We start from the raw sequence: 16,795 nt of genomic DNA on the forward strand, positions 1-16,795 counted from the left end.
AATTCGGAGATGTGCTTTACTCTATGAGTGAAAATTTTTTCTCAGTAAAATTCCGTCCCCGTCGCCCCACGTGATTCTTTCTCCCGTTTGTTCACTCTCCAGTTGGTTATCTGCTTTGCTGATACTTTCCGTGTTCAATTTTGTTGCCACCTAATCTACATTTATTTGGCTTGACGCTTGGTACATGGATAATCGTTTGTCGGTTCCATACACCAACCACTGGTCATTCCTCCCGCACATCGCGTTTGCTTTTCATAATTCATAGAACGCCATGCTCCTCTTCCTCTAACGGTCATAACACAAGACGGGAGTGCCTTGGATTCTTGAGCAGCGCTAGCATATAGTGCCGCATCGGCGCATCGCAAAGGCGATAAGAACCTCAGCACGATTAAGCTCTCCATGTGAGCACCCACGTTTTTATTAGTAATCGCTTTGGTGTGAGTAGTCGCCCTGTGTGAACGAGCGGCGGAGCGAAGATGGACGTTTCGAATTACGAATACTTACGGTATCTGGGGATACAAAACGAAATCAAGAGAAGAAAGGTGCAAAAGAAAATCAGCATATATCATGTAGTCGACCTTTTGATCCTGGTCTTGCTGTTCTTGGGGTGCTACCAATTTGATGTCAAGCAAAGTTACCAAAACGAGAAGGATATGTTTTACAGTTTTTCCAAATCATTGGTGGATTTATTCTGCCTAAATGTGTTCAGAATATTTTATACCATAGGATTGGTTTTGTTTTATGCAAGAATAAGTGTTTTGAAGACCTTGGAGAAGGTGGATTTCTTTTCGAGACACTTCACAGGAATATTGATCATCGTAAATACCCTGAAGATAATAAATTTAGAATATAACCTGATCAATGGGGTAGAACCAACAGATCAGTACAAGTCCGTTTTTGTGGGCATCGTCAGGGGAGTTATTATGTTGTACAGCTTGTGTTCCTCCATTTATTTTTATTTTGCGCATATTCAGCTGTGCACCGTGAAAAAGAGAAATATCCTTGCGAAGGATGAGTTGGAGAAAATACTTGTGAAAGAGTTGAAATGTAAAAAGTACCAAATTTTTGGTGCAAAGGGAGGAAGTAATTTGCAGGAGACGGACGCAAGTTCGATGAATAATGATTCTACTCCGACTGACTGTAAAAGTATGCCCTATTGGAACCAGCCGTACAGTAAACTGAGCGATTCAGACGATGTGTTCAAAAGCACAAAGAAGCAGAAGAGCTGGTGCAAGAAGAAAGTTGCGCAGATGGGCAACACATTCGGTGAAAAGAACGTAAAGGAGGCCCTTCTGAAGAAAAAGAACTACCTCCCCTATAAGAAGATAGAAGGAGGAAGTGTTAGTGTTAACGGTGGAGGTAGTGATGGGAAGAATGGCACTTCCTCTGGATCCACGTTGCCACCCACCTCTAACACCAATTCGAACATAAGCTTCTTGGAGGACAAGCTGACGTACAAAGAATTTAGCAACATTCTTCTACCCTACTTGTGGCCCAGCAGGAGAGTAGACCAAAAGGGGAACAGCCTAATTCTCCGCACATATGTTGTTATGATATTTTTGCTCATTGTCCTTTCGAAAGTGTTTAGTGTAGTGTGTCCAATATACCTAGGATTGGCTTCGAACGAAGTGTTGAACAAGGACATGAAGAAATCCCTGTTCTACCTCATTATGTACGTTAGTTTTTTCTTCATTTCAAAATTTTTAAAAGAGATATGTGGGATTTTATATTCACAAGTACAGCAGTCAGCTTTTATTGAATTACAGGAATCCATTTTCCAGAAATTTCACAACTTATCCTATGAGTGGTTTTCAACGAAGAATGCAGGTGGGATCATGCGCATTGTGGACCGAGGAACTGAAAGTGCCAACGGCTTGATGAACTCATTGTTGATGTATATTATACCAGCCACTATTGAAGGAATTGTTACTTGTATTATTTTTGTTATTAAATATAAAAATAGCCTTCTAGGAAGTGTACTGTATATGGGTCTTACTCTATACATATATGCCACCATAAAAATAACGCAGTGGAGAAAGAAGATAAGGAACAAAGCGAATAAGATGGATAACGTCTACCATGACATTGCTCATGATTCTTTAAGTAATTACGAAAATGTAAAATATTTCAGCAATGAGAATTACGAAATTAAAAGGTTTTGTAGTGCATTGTCTAATTATAATAGATATAATTTAAAAATCTTGAACAGTTTGGGTGTACTTAATAGTATACAGCAGTTCATATTAAATGGTACTTTATTTTTCACACTGTTTTGTGCTATTCGTATGATTGTAAATGACGGAGCGGACAGTGGCACTTTCATCAGTGTGATAGTGTACACGTCTAATGTGTTTGCACCGTTAAGCATACTAGGAACGCTCTATGCAAATATAGTAAAATCCTTTACCGATATAAGTGATTTGACGGATATTCTGAGAGAAAAAGTAGATATGGCAGAGGATTCTGACCTGGAAGCATTCACCCTCACATCACATGAGAAGAAATTTGGGGTCAGCATTCAATTTGTAGATGTCAATTTTCACTACCCATCACAACCAATGCATATGGCCCTCAAGGATGTTAACATATATATACAACCGGGCACTACCTGCGCTATTGTTGGCCACACTGGCTCTGGAAAAACAACCATTTCGAAACTCCTGTACCGATTCTACGATGCAGAAGGAGAAATAAAAATTGGAGGAAGGAATGTGACAGAGTATACAAGGAATTCAGTTAGAAATATCATCGGAATAGTTCCTCAAGACACCATCCTTTTTAACGAAACAATTCGTTACAACGTACTTTATGGTAAGCTAGACGCAACAGAAGAGCAATTAGTGGAGGCTGTAAAATCCGCTCAGTTGTACGATTTTATTATGTCTCTGCCAAAAAAATGGGATACTCTTGTTGGAGACAAAGGGGTGAAACTATCCGGAGGAGAGAGACAAAGGATCGCCATTGCCAGGTGTCTACTGAAAGATCCGAAAATTGTTATTTTTGATGAGGCAACTAGCTCATTGGACTCAAAAACGGAATACTTGTTCCAAAAGGCAGTGGAGGATTTAAGAAAAAACAGAACCCTAATTATAATTGCACATAGACTTAGTACCATTTCGTCAGCAGAGTTAATAGTGTTGTTAAATAAAGGAAGGATTGTGGAAAGAGGAACCCATCAGCATTTGCTCAAATTGAATGGGGAATACACGGAGATGTGGAATATGCAATCTAGATCGAATGACCTTTTTACGGATGATAATTTTTCAAATGACGATAATAGGAGCGATCCTGCGTTCACCGGGCAGAGGGCAGCAGGCAACACTGAGCGCGGGTCCGGTCGTGCTGGCAGAGCTAGCAGTGCAAGAAGTGCCTTCTCTGGTAGTGGGGAACAGGAGGACAACTACCGTAGCCGCAAGAAGGGGAATGAACATCTTGACATGAAGAGTATCATAAAGGAAGCTGCGAGGGGTGCCATCTTGGCCAGTCGTGCTAGCCGTACCGACCGTACCAGCAAGACGAAAGGTAGTAAAGCCAGCAGCAGATGCAGCTTCAGCAATACGGCCAGGAGTGTGGCCAGTGCAGGAGGTAGCGATGTCAACAGAGTCGCCAGCATGAACAACATGAGTGGTATCGCCAATATAAGGGACTCGACCAACGACAGAAGCATCTTCAGCCCAATCAATGAAAACGTTAACAACGTACACGCGAGCGTCAATGAAAACTATAGCTCCATATACGAGACCAAGAAGGACAATATGGCCAGCATTTTCAGGGGTAGTGAAGCCAGCAATGACACTGTGCATAGCAGCTGTGGCGACGACAGCATGAAGAGTGGAAGTGTGCAAGGTGGGAGCGTTCGAGGGGGAAGTGTTCCAAATGGAAGCGTCCGGGGTGGAAGCGTGCAGAGTGGAAGGAGAAGTGACCGTGGGAGCGCGCACAGCGGTAGGCAAAGTGATACCGCCTCCAGCATCAAGGTGAACGACACCGAGCACTTGAGGAACGAATTGGACAGCATGCGAAGCAGTAACGGGCATATCGATGTGGCCAGCGTCAGTGTCGGCGAGGTGAACGCAGAACAGGTTAGCGTGGGCACCGTCAGCGGGGGGAACGGTGCAGTAGATGGTGGGGAACACATGGCCATGGAATCAGTAACCAGCGAGCATATTACGGTTGACAGGGGCGATCATAATGGTGCGCCCGACAACAGTGCATATAGCAGATTGCATAGCGGCAACAGTCAAGTGGATAACGACCCCAGCCTTAACTGCTACAATAGTAGCAGCACGAACAACGACCTTGACGTACGTGGAGAGGAAAACAATATTAACAATGACTCGAACACCTTCAGTGGCAGTGGAAGCAATGATAACAACATCAGCACGAACGATCTGGACAACCAAGACTACAACAATGGCTTCCACGTCGAGTACCAAGTGGACGTAAATGGTCCAGCCAACATGCACAATGAAGGAAGCACGTACGACAGGGCAGTTGCGAATGAACAGGTGAACATGGACGTAATTGACTCGACAGCTGTGGACGAGTCGACGACTAACAACGCCGCGATTACTACTAACGACCCCCCCGTCAGTTACGATTACAATACCACCGCGGTGGACTATGACTATAGTTGCGATAACGGAGTTGACAACGATGATTATTGAAGTGAACCCCGTGATAGGTAGAATGGATGGGGGAGAGCAACATGAACCTGTAGGAGGCTCCCTTTCACAAGCACCCCATCCCAAGGGGAAAAATAGGAGGATGACGATGATGATATAGAGCATATTTGGCCACCCCCTGTTTACATTTCAATTCGGGGCCAGAATTATCACACAGGTGTGGAGCACAGAAGTATGCAAAGTGTGAATTTTAATCGACAATTGAATGACCAGAATTAAAGGGAAAAAGTTTCCAATGTTCTTTTTTTTTTTTTTTTTTTTTTTTTTTAAAGAGGAGACAACACGTAAGAATCATGTGTTACCTCCCATATGTATTTTTGTACATTACCCTCATCTACATAGCATGTAACATCACAACACATAGTATTTATTTTATTTTATTTTTTCTTTTAAACATACGCGTGTATATGTATCCATATGCGTAGACATGATATAACACGCATATAACTCGTTTGAGAATTCATTTTAACATCAACAGCAGTTTTAATTACTCCCCCAGCACGCACATGTACATATACCACTATATATACGGGGAACGCCCACTGTGGACGACCTTTAAGTGTCACCACTTCATGGCCGAACTCTCGCCACCACATACACACACAGGAACACATATATGTATATTTTTATATATGTATATTTTTATATATGTATATTTTTATATATGTATATTTTTATATATGTACGTGCCGGCACATGGATAAATAATCCACTCCGTGCCGTCTGGCAAGTATGGACAGCGCAGTAATGACTAGTTCTGCGACATAAATACATGCGCGTAATTTTTTCCTCGTTTTCCTTTTTTTTTAAATTCTGTGAAATTAATTTATTATACCGTTGTATACGCCTGCACATGTTTCCGTGTATAGGTGTGCGTACAGTTGGGTTTATAAGATTGTCCCTATACCCCTCCCCTCTTTGTATATATGCCCCTACACTCCGCATGCTTCACCGCCCAGCTTTCCTCACCTATAAGCAGGCAAAATATCTTTCGAACTAGTTTTATTTTGTAAAACAGTTTACCCCTTTAATTATGGGTGGAGGCTTGGTGAATACTTTGTTCTTCCTCCACCCCTTCCCCCTCATCATAACATCCTTATCTGTGCTTATAAATAGTGTTATCATTTCTTCTACCACAATATATATGTACCTGTGCATGAGCACGTTTTTTTTTTTTTTTTTTTTTTTTTCTCTCTTTTGTTTTACTTTCTTTCTTTTCTTTTTTTTTTTCCTCTTTTTCTTCTTATCAGATCTGTTCCCTGTTGTACCTGTGTCATACGTATACATATGTGTACATATATATCTACAAATCGGCAAATTTACAAATGTTGCAAATGGACAAATATCTGCAAAGCGCGTAAAGGAAAAGCTATATAATTTTTCAGTCCTCTTTCGCATGCTTCGTAGCTCTGCCATTTGTTCTGTTACTTTTTCTTCTATCAATACAAAAAAATATATTTTCTACGCCCGCTGGATCTCTTTTTTTCTTTTTTCCTTTTTTTGCCAATTTTTTGGGCCCATTTTTGGGGGAGGGGGGCGACATCATATTTGTGAACAGCACTACTCAAAAATGCATAAACCCCCTATTCAACACAAATTTCATCACCATTTTTTTTTTTTTTTCCAACACTTGTTTCCTCTATTTTTTTATGCCCATTTTTTTTTTTTTTTGCAACAATTTTGTGTGAAAGCTTATTGGTAATGTGTGCCAATTGTTCTTTTTTTTTATTGCCTTTGCGCGTTTTCCATTGTTATATCTTTTTTTTTTTTTTTTTTTTTTTTTTTTTTTTTCGCCGAGCCCTGGGGGGGACACCTCTTTACGAAATGTTTGCAAAGGGGGCTCCCATCAAATGAGGACGAATAGGAACAGGAAGAAAGGGAAGAAGGTACATTTTCCAGTGTGTTGTGTGACGTGAAAATCGCGCAAAAAAAAAAGGGGGGGTAGGGAGCTTCCAAAAGGAAAAGGAGTCCCAAAGAGAACAACCTTCCGAAGGGTAGGACAGGACCATTACCTTACTAAGGAAGGAGAAGGTATTTTTTTTTGAAGGAAAGAAAGGACAACCTTCACAAAAGGGACGGTATAGGAACATCACCTTCCTAAGGGGGGAACAGAATCCCCCCCCTTGTGGAAGGAAAAAAATATAACGTCCTCCCGAAGGAGGACAGGAACATTACCTTCACAAGGAAGTAATTGTCCCCAGAAGAGAAGGAACATTTCCGAACGTGGAGGATCTCTCCAAAGTTAAGAACTGCCCCAATATAGGTGCAGGGAAAAAGGGTTTAAAAGACCCCCATATGGACACACCGAGGACGGGATTATCATCACTGTAAGAACTACTGGTTAGCTACACCTTCCCCTCGAAAAGGGCACGCAAGAAAAAAGAAGAAGATGAATTATGTTGACGAAAACGAAATAAAATATGTGAAGAAACAGAAGAAAAGTAGCAAATGCCGCAAGGTATGGCAGAAAATAATTAGAAAAAGTCTTGGATGCACAAAGGAAGAAATAAGAAGGAGCATCGCAAACAGTAGGAGGGAAAAGGAAAGGGTCATTTCCATTCTTTACGGAAGCGTCTTCCAGGGGAATAGATATCTTCCGTATGCGAAAAAATGGAGAGGGAACACTTTGAGCGAAATAATCAATCAGGACGAAAGAAATTATGAAAACTGGAAGAAGTTGAAAACCGTAGATAACAGTTACTTTTGTCAATTAGCCTTTGGATACGTTGACCAAAAAGATGGAAGTACTTTTGGGAGGACTGATAAACAGGGGAAACAAAGTAGGTGTACCCCTGTTGGTAGCGGTGATGGTAGTGGTGATGGTAACGTTGACAATAACGGTAGTAGTAACAGTAACGGCGATGTGAATGGAAACCACAACTATAACAAAACCAACGTTACAGACATGAGCAACAACAACAAAAGCAGCATAACTAGCAATAACAACAACAACCAAGCAAATGGGCCCAGCAACCGAAGCAACATGGTGACTAGAGGAAGGGCGCACCATTCAGAGAAGAGCACAGCTATTTGCGAAAAAGATGGAATGTTCGAAAAATTGAATTATTTAGAAAAAAGAAATTATAGAAATAGATCCAAAGTGGGAAACTATTACAGTCTCAATGGTGGTACCAGGAGCAACTACTCTTCCTACAGTAACCAGTTTGCAAGTGGCCGCGTTAATGCTCATTCTGCCGATAATTATTACAGTGTGGGAGCTCACGATAGCAAAGCCAGGAGTACCAAGGGGCGGAATGCAGTAGGGAGAAATGGAATCACGAGGAAGAACCCAAGTGATAACCCCTCCTGCGAACCTCAGTCGGAACAGAATGACGCAATGATTAAGTACAAATATCTACCCACCGGTGTTTTTTACAGTAGAGTTTCCCGATCCTTTATTGCCAACTGGATTGATCATAAAACAAAAAAACAAATTAAAGTACCATACAAGATAGCCGAATTCGGGATTGAAAAGGGTATGATTTTAGCCATCCTTTCTAGAAATCTTCGTATTAATAAACTGCACAACGCCTTAAAATGCTACGACAGCTTAACGAACGAACAGAAGGACGAAATGCTCCAAGTTATTAAGACCACGCAAAAAAGTGAAAAACTCTTTCACGATTTGCTGAAACCGGGTGTGGGGGGCATGCCACGGGGAGGAGGACCTCTAAGTAGGAAGGCCCCTCCAGACGGAATAGGAACTCCAACTGGGATGGTTGCACCCAATAAGGTGTTGCCCAACGGAAGAAACATGTCAAACGGAAGGGGCGTGACAAACGGAAAGGTCATACCCAACGGGAGAGGAGCTGCGAACGTTCCTCTTCACAATGGACAATCCCCAAAGGGCGTAACAGGCGGGTTAACCCACCAGGTTAACGTCCCAATGGAACAGCTAGGAGATCAGACGGATCAGTTAACCGGAAGACCGGACCAACGAAACCAACCAACTGAACAAATGGACCAAGCAAATAATCGGCCAACTAAACCAACTCACCAATTGGACCAACTAATCAGTCCTCCCGACCAACTCCCCTCACTGAGCAATAACTCTCCAAGCAAGGAGAACGAACAAAAATCGAAACGAATATCGATCAGAAGAACAAGTGTCGAAAGGAAAAAAGTAAAACCATCCTATAGGAATTCAGAAAATTTACCCACTGGCGTGTATTTTTATCAAGGTTCCTATGTAGCCAATTGGTGGGAAACGCAACAGAAGAAACAATTCAAAGTTCCTTTTAAAATATCAGAGCATGGAATAATCAAAGCTAAAAATCTGGCCATCATTTCCAGAATCATCAGATCATCCTCTGTGCAACAAGTCAATTCCATTTTATCTCAAATTGAGGAAACGGAAAATATCACAGACATGAACTATAGTGCCATTGCTACATTAGCGAGTAAATATATTAAGGAAAATTCGGAAGGAGGAGTAATAAGATGAGGCCCCTTTTTTCTTACCTGGGTCTTGTGTGTATGGAAGTGACATAGAGATGTATACACACTCACAGACACTCTTCTCCATATATGGAGCAAACACCAGGGCCTATACCCAGAATAAAACGTGTGTAGTTCCATTCGTAAGTGGTACATACCTATGAACGATTTGGCGAATAGTTACGAGTTTCAGGCTGATGTTTTTTCAAATCAGTTAAGCCATTGAAGTGCTATGTATTCTTTTTTTACTTTTTCTTTCATTATTTTTATACCTTTTATTCTTTTACATTCTCTTTGATCTTTTTCTTTCTTTTTTCTTCTCTTTTTTCTTTTGCTTCCTTCTTTTTCATCCAACATTCTTTTTTTTTCATTTCCAATAAAAAAAAAAAATTCCCTGCCATAGTAAGCTAAATGGGAGGCTACATTCTTGTTCTTGTATTCCGAAATCATAAACCTAAATCCAAAATCCTACGCATACACCTTAAAATATTATATCCCGCAACCTAAATACGAAATCTTACACATATACACCGTAAAATATTATAAATCCCGCAACCTAAAAATGCGAAATCTTACACATACACCATAAAATATTAAATCCCGCAACCTAAATACGAAATCCTACACATATACACCGTAAAATATTACATCCCGCAACCTAAAAATGCGAAATCTTACACATATACACCGTAAAATATTATAAATCCCGCAACCTAAATACGAAATCCTACACATATACACCGTAAAATATTAAATCCCGCAAACCTAAATGCGAAATCTTACACATATACACCGTAAAAATATTAAATCCCGCAACCTAAGTGCGAAAACTTGCACATACACCCCTAAAAAATGCAAAATCTTATATACACATCCTAAAAATGCTAAATGCCACGCACCTCAGCGCTTAATCCACCTTTCTTATTTTCATTGCCTTCTTTTTCCTTGTCCGTTCCCCCTGCTTTCCAATTCCCATTATCAGGTTTGTGTAGTTTCCTGTTTGGTTGGTCTGCGGGGAGTTTTTCCTTCTCTCCCCCCCCTTAAAGCAACTAAAGCTAACCCCGGAACTTCACTCCAATACCCATAAAACCTTATTCTAATACCCTTAAAACCTTATTCTAATACCCTTAAAACCTTATTCTAATACCCTTAAAACCTTATTCTAATACTCCTAAAACCTTACTCCTACACTCTGCAACCTTACATCTAACACCCTCCAACCTTATTCTGACACCCCTACAACCTTCCTCCTAAACCCGGAATCTGAATTTCCTTTCTCTATTTTGTTTTTTCATTTCAATTTCTTCCTTTTCATCAAATTTTCATTATACATATATATGAACTTATCATAATGTCCTGACCAGTCGAACCACCATTGAATGTTCCATCATTCTTCAACTTCTCGAGCCATGCTGCAAACAATCCACCACTGGGTACTGATGCTGCCGCCATGTTCGTTTGTTCTCTGTTTGTGAATTGCTCGTTGTCCTCTACAATTTGTACATATTATAAAAAATAAAAATAATGAACATGACTACAGAATTAATATTAATACTTCGTTCCTTTCTTTTTTCATTGCCAAGAAACAATAATATAAGAAGGGAAGGAAAAGGAAGGTTTCTTAAACGGGGAAAGAATGTAAGAAGGAAAGGTTCTTTCCTCGGTTTTTCCTGAACAACAACAATATGGCCAGGTACTTAACTTATTAAGGGAGGAAGAAGTTGAAAATCTTTTTTTTTATTTTTTCCTTTGAGGAAAAGAAAAGGAAGGTTTTCAAAGGGGAGAAAAGAAAGAAAGTTTTTTAAGGGGAATGAGAAAGAAGGTATAGGGGAAAAATGGCACCAACATCAGACTCCACCGATAAATTACCATCCTAAAAAGTGTATGACCAATTTGATATGGATGTTAAGCAATGTGTACTCAATGGGACGGTATCGGAAGAAGAAATAGAGGGCGAACTTAATTAAATTCACATCTCAAGTAAACTTAATTTTTGTTTACAATTTTCTCATTGTAATGCATCCAAAAATTGGTGGCCTCCGCGTGTAGGGGCTCGTTTGATCGTTCTTCTTATCCCCCTTGTGGGGCAAAAAAAAAAATAACCGCGCTCTGCTTACGAAAAAAAAGGGGGTAGAAAAAAAAAAAAATCGTTTTGATAGGATAATTAAGCACGTAGAACGAATGGAGCTCAGCCCTCTTGGGAAAAAAACCCCAATGGATGTTGCTTATTTGCAAAATAGCAATATGTTATGTAGCTTCCCCGTTTTGCGCCTGAATTTGCAATTTGTTTTTTCACTCCTTAGTCTGCCCACCATTTTTACATCGCGACATTGGCGATATATTCCCTGAACTTCTATTTCAACGCTGCATGTACTAATTGTGTGGAGAGAACAGAAAAGGGAACTACTATGTATAGAATGACGCATTCTGCGTAGAGCGAGTAAATCCCCGGCAGAGTTCGTGCACGCCTGTGAAAAGTTTTTTTTTTCCGTTTACCTACGTTGCGAAAATTTGCATGAACAAGTCAAGAAAAAAAAAAAAAAAAAAAAAAAAAAAAAAAAATTCGCAATATAGCAGCAGTAAAGAAAAAAAATAGCTGTAAAGCGGAACATCATAAATCGAGCAAAGTAACTCCATGTAAGAAGGCGTTTTCCTTTCTTCCCCCCTCTAACGCCTGAAAAAAAAAAAAAGGAAAGCGCAGAACAAGAATTACTCTTGTACGTTGCACGAATAATCGGCTGTACAAAGAAGCAAAATAAGCATTTTCGTGAATTTCCCTTTCCATGATGAAGTTCTTCTTATTTTTAGCGCTACTCTTTGTACTGCTAATTTTACAAAGAAACCATGCCAACATGTTTAGCTTCTTCAAAAAAATAACTGTTTCGAAGGAGGAATTGCGTCCCTCCATTTATGACTATCATGTGAAGAAGCTGGATGGAACAACTGTGCCAATGTCTACATACAAAAACAAGGTCTTGCTGATTGTTAACTCGGCTTCCAAGTGTGGCTTAACGCGAAAGCATGTGGATCAGCTTAACCAGCTGCACGATCGATTGAACGAGCAGGGATTAGAGGTTCGCCATTGGACGAAATATAGAAGGGGGCAACTTCACGTGCCCTCAAACCTTCACTCTCCTCTCTTAAATGCTGCCGCAATTATATGATTAGCAGATGCTCACTATAGGAATGTGCACCCATTTTTGACGCTCCTTCTCGCATTGTTGTTGTCTGCTTCGTCATGTATCCCTGTCCGCCATCCCCTCCTCTCACCTTTTTTTTTTTCTTTTTTTTTTTTTTTTTCAGATTTTGGCCTTCCCGACTAGCCAGTTCCTAAACCAAGAGTTCCCCAACACGTGCGACATTTCCTCATTTAATGATAAAAACAAAATCAAATATAACTTCTTCGCCCCTATTGAAGTCAATGGAGAAAACACTCATGAGCTGTTTAAATTTCTGAAGGCCAACTGCGACTCGGTAGGTGCTTTTTACTAAATATGTGCGTTCCACAGTTGTGTGATGTTTTCTACCCTAAGGATGATCGTATTCGTTATGTAGGGCAAACGTGAAATGCTTCACACGCCCGTGTTGCACATATATTCTTTCACCCGAACTGAGAGGAAAAATGGGGCACTGTCAGATGGTTCACATAACAAATGCAATGTGTACTTTGATTCGAACTTGCACGTACACCTACTTCTATTTGCCTATTTCCTTTTTTTTTTTTTTATTCACCTCCCCCATACTAGATGCACGACAAGAATGGACAACTAGAAAACATCGGCTGGAACTTTGGAAAATTTTTAGTTAATAGAAGCGGAAACGTAGTCAGCTATTTTTCCCCAAGAACATATCCCCTTGAAATTGAGAAGAACATAACTGATTTACTGGAAAAAAAAACAAAAACAGAGTTAAGTGTAAATCAAGATGGACAAATAGAGTCCTCTTTATCCTCCACCTCGTCCTCGTGATGGTGGTACTTTTCCACTCCCTCAGTGGGAAAAGGTAAGTTACTATTTCCCCTTACCAGTGTGTACTCTCCCCCCCAAACTACCACAACCACGACTATCTATTGTATACATATAAGCGACATTTTCAAATGCGCTTTGAAAAAAGAGCAGTTTACCTTTCCCCTCACCCTTAGCATGGTACATCCAAACGTTGAATGTACCGCAGAGAAGGGGGAGAATTCCCCTTATAGATGGAAAAGGAACTAATTTTCCCAGGAAACATAATTAAGCTGTTTGCAAGCGATTATATGATGTTTTCTTATTAGAAATGAAATCATTTTTTTTTTTTTTTTTTTTTGCTATTCGTTTGCTTTACCCTGCCACGTGCTTCTTTTTTTTCTTTTTTTCGTCAAAAATGGTTGTACATGTGTGTGTATTTGATCCCACGTTGGGTTAAGCAAACAAAGAATGGTAACCGCAAAAATTGGAACTTCCAGCATAAATGTATAGATATAAAGCATACATAGTTGAACTTGGCACATGCGTGCGGAAATTTCATGCAGTTCTAAGCGCATGCAGATTCGTTACCTTTCCTTAATCATAGTGAAAAGAACAAAATAAATACAGTGGTTACTGCATTGGGCTGTAAAAAAAAAGAAAAAAAAAAAATGCGTTTTTCTCCTTGGCTTACACGTTACACCCCTGTGCGCTGCTTTCTGTGTATTGTGATACTTTTCTGGAGGTTCTAATCCAGTGGGTTGTTTAACTAGGCTCCTAATCAGATTTGCCCGTAACCCCATGTCGGGATGGCGACATATACACCCTCTGTTTTTTGCTCTTTACCACCAACCCGCTCCCCATTTCGAAATGAAAGATTATTATATATTCTTTTAAAAAAAAAAAAAAAAAAAAAAGGAACGAACGAACAAAAAATACCTCCCCCTTTCTGCACAAGGACAATTATTCGCAAAAATAAAATGATAAAAAAAATAAAAAAAAAATTAAATATATAAAAATAAAAAAAAAAAAAAACTTACGCGTTATAGTCCTCATGTACAGGCATTATTATTTTCATGCACCAGCACAAGGTACATGCGTATTTGTATGTGGGACGGAATTGGCGGAAAAGCATTAAGGTGATTTGTACAAAATACACAGGAGGAATAAAATCGCGCCACGTACGAAAAATTTCATGGGGAATTATGTATTATGTAAGAGACCCATGCGCACTGAAGTATGCTCGCAGAATTCTAAGGTGGAAATAAAAGTTGACGTTTGAGGGAAGCTATACTAAAAGGGTGAAATAAAAAGCATAAAGGAAAAGAAGGACACCTTCCTATTTTGGGCTCCGGCAAAATACATCTTCCTAAATGTTTCTACCTGTGGGTTCATTCCTGAGGAGGATTGCCATTCCCACTTCATTAAAAAACATAATCTTTGGGTGCCGCTGTGGTGCAGAGGCTCACCTGTGAGTTCCAAACCTTTGGACACCAGAACCGCGCATGGTACGACTTGTATTTCCGCAGCTGAGTCCCACTCTGGGAGGGTCCAAAGAAATGGGCAAGAGAAGAGGATAGAAGGCGTGCAGACGACCAGCGAAACGGAAAGAAGAAGCTGGAGGTATGGAAACATACCCCGGATGATATCGAAAAGAACAAAAAAAAAAAATATGGAAAAATGGAAAAGTACCGTGAGTTCGCAGACGCAGCCACAGGAATAAATCCATTTTTGCCCCCATGGGTAAACAACAAATTGAGTATCCACGAGAAGCTACTCAAATTTCTCCTCTTCCCATTGGTGGTGTTTCGCTTCTGTTTCCTCTCCCTGACGTTGATTTTTATGATATTCCTAAACAGCCTAGTGAACCTGCTCATATTCCAGTGCGTTAAAGATTTTTTCTATCAAATAATACAATGCATTTATTGTAGACTACTGCTATTTTATTTGGGCTTCTTTTACATGGATGAAGAATATGCTAGCCACAAGAGAGTTAAAATAAAATGCACGAAGAAGAAAATTCCCTTTACTTATGATGACTATGGCCACATATATCTGTCAAACTTTACCTCCTTCGTGGATATTTTATATTTAGCATACCGGCTCAATCCACTCTTTGTTACTATTAACAAAAATGGAAGTCTATCCCCCGTTTTTTTCTTTGACTTAATAAAGTTATCTCTACAATTTTCCGTTCCCAACAAGAAAGGAGAATTTAAGAATCTAGAACAAGTACATGTCTTCGCGAAGAATAAAAAAATAAAATCAGTTGTCATATTTCCAGAGGGCATGAAAAGTAACGGTTCCTGTATTCTCCTTTGGAAGAACGAAATTTTTACGCACTCAGAATATGTCCTGAAGAACAAATGCAATTTGATCGCCTTTATTTACGAAACAAATATACTTAACAAAAAGTGGAGTAACTTTTACACTTCTCCGCACACTGTTTTTAATCCCGTCCTCCATATTATCCTTCTCTGCTTTAATATATATAATAAAATTAAGATTGTGTGGCTGAACGAAAAGGATATTGCCGAATCGTTGCGTGAGCTTGATTTCTCCAATTGTGATGAACTCGTCCACTACTTGAGGAGCCTCATGGGTCTCATGAAACCAACCGGTGGAACCCTTGTCAACGTAAAAGCGGATTTGTTGGAGAAATTTGTTAAGTACTGGAACCTTACCCGTGGGCGCGCCTACCTCTGACGTGGTACCCACAACGCAGAAATGGAGGAATATTCCCCTTTCAATTCCCCCCACAGAATCCAAGGTAGGAGTCCCGTGATTCAGCTCTTATAACCCCCATTGCGACGCTTCTGTAATGACTTATCCCTCTTTGCGTTTATATGGTTACCATGTGTAATTTTTCCCATGCTATGTGACTTATATGCGCAGGTCTAATTCGGGGACAGGAACAACATGCCCCTCCCCCTCGATGGCATCTCGCCGTTCATGTGAATTTTTTCTCTTTCTCATTTCACCCTTTTTAAATGAAACTTCTGATATGTAAAAATTATTCACTACTCTGTGAAAAACAAAAGACATATGATATGTACGTTAGCGTGCATAGAGGAATATTTGATGAGAGGTGGAAACTTTACCCTGTCTGTACTTTAAATTGCATATTGCGCAGTGTGCACAATTATACCAGCAACCTCCTACTTTCCTATTACGTTACTGGTGATCCTCTGCACTGCTACTTTCCCGTCGGACGAGATGGTATGCTCCACATTTTTTCTACAACATTTGACCTACACTTCAAGTATGAAATTCTTATCAGCACTTCGTAATATTCCCCCCGTAGTTCTTGCATTACCCATTTAGTAAGGAATAATCATGCGCTCTACATAGTTCAAGTGGAGGCATTTTGCAAAAAAAAAAAAAAAAAAAAAAAAAAAAAAAAAAAGGCGTAGCATTTGCTCAGAAGAAAAAATGGGCAGAACGACTAACTCGCGGATCCATATTAATGTGCATATACACTTTTATTATGCAATGTCGGGAAAAAGAAAATTCAAGGCTATTTAAATTCTTTGCAAAAGTGGGTATACACAAAGTGTGGGCAAATATATATTTTCCGTTCTTTTTCGAAAAGACAGTTGTTCTATTATCTGTATGTATTTTATATTCCTATATGCCCTTGCAAACATATCCCTCGCTAAAGTACACACAATGCAGTTGCTCATATATAAACACTAACACATATATATATATATTGATCTGCTAATTTGGGTG

At 39.8% G+C, this 16,795-nt stretch overlaps 4 protein-coding genes across 4 annotated transcripts; all 4 read left to right on the forward strand.

Annotated features, from left to right (window-relative positions):
* Nucleotides 1–476: 476 nt before the first annotated feature.
* PKNH_1234200 (ABC transporter B family member 2, putative) lies at nucleotides 477–4,664 on the forward strand (the record flags this gene model as incomplete). The annotated part of the gene is made up of 1 exon (XM_002260358.1): nucleotides 477–4,664. The coding sequence occupies one exon, from the start codon at nucleotides 477–479 to the stop codon at nucleotides 4,662–4,664; it is 4,188 nt and encodes a 1,395-aa protein (XP_002260394.1).
* A 2,407-nt stretch (nucleotides 4,665–7,071) lies between these two features.
* PKNH_1234300 (AP2 domain transcription factor AP2-O4, putative) lies at nucleotides 7,072–9,126 on the forward strand (the record flags this gene model as incomplete). Its single annotated transcript, XM_002260359.1, has 1 exon — nucleotides 7,072–9,126. One exon carries the CDS (start codon nucleotides 7,072–7,074, stop codon nucleotides 9,124–9,126), a length of 2,055 nt encoding a protein of 684 aa, XP_002260395.1.
* Nucleotides 9,127–11,905: 2,779 nt separating this feature from the next.
* PKNH_1234400 (glutathione peroxidase-like thioredoxin peroxidase, putative) lies at nucleotides 11,906–13,087 on the forward strand (the record flags this gene model as incomplete). Its single annotated transcript, XM_002260360.1, has 3 exons — nucleotides 11,906–12,193; nucleotides 12,423–12,593; nucleotides 12,866–13,087. 3 exons carry the CDS (start codon nucleotides 11,906–11,908, stop codon nucleotides 13,085–13,087), a joined length of 681 nt encoding a protein of 226 aa, XP_002260396.1.
* Nucleotides 13,088–14,743: 1,656 nt separating this feature from the next.
* On the forward strand, nucleotides 14,744–15,769 carry PKNH_1234500 (conserved protein, unknown function; the record flags this gene model as incomplete). Its single annotated transcript, XM_002260361.1, has 1 exon — nucleotides 14,744–15,769. One exon carries the CDS (start codon nucleotides 14,744–14,746, stop codon nucleotides 15,767–15,769), a length of 1,026 nt encoding a protein of 341 aa, XP_002260397.1.
* Between the last annotated feature and the right edge of the window lie 1,026 nt (nucleotides 15,770–16,795).

The sequence above is a fragment of the Plasmodium knowlesi genome (genome assembly GCF_000006355.2).
Source record: "Plasmodium knowlesi strain H genome assembly, chromosome: 12".
NCBI classification, from domain to species: Eukaryota; Apicomplexa; class Aconoidasida; order Haemosporida; family Plasmodiidae; genus Plasmodium; species Plasmodium knowlesi.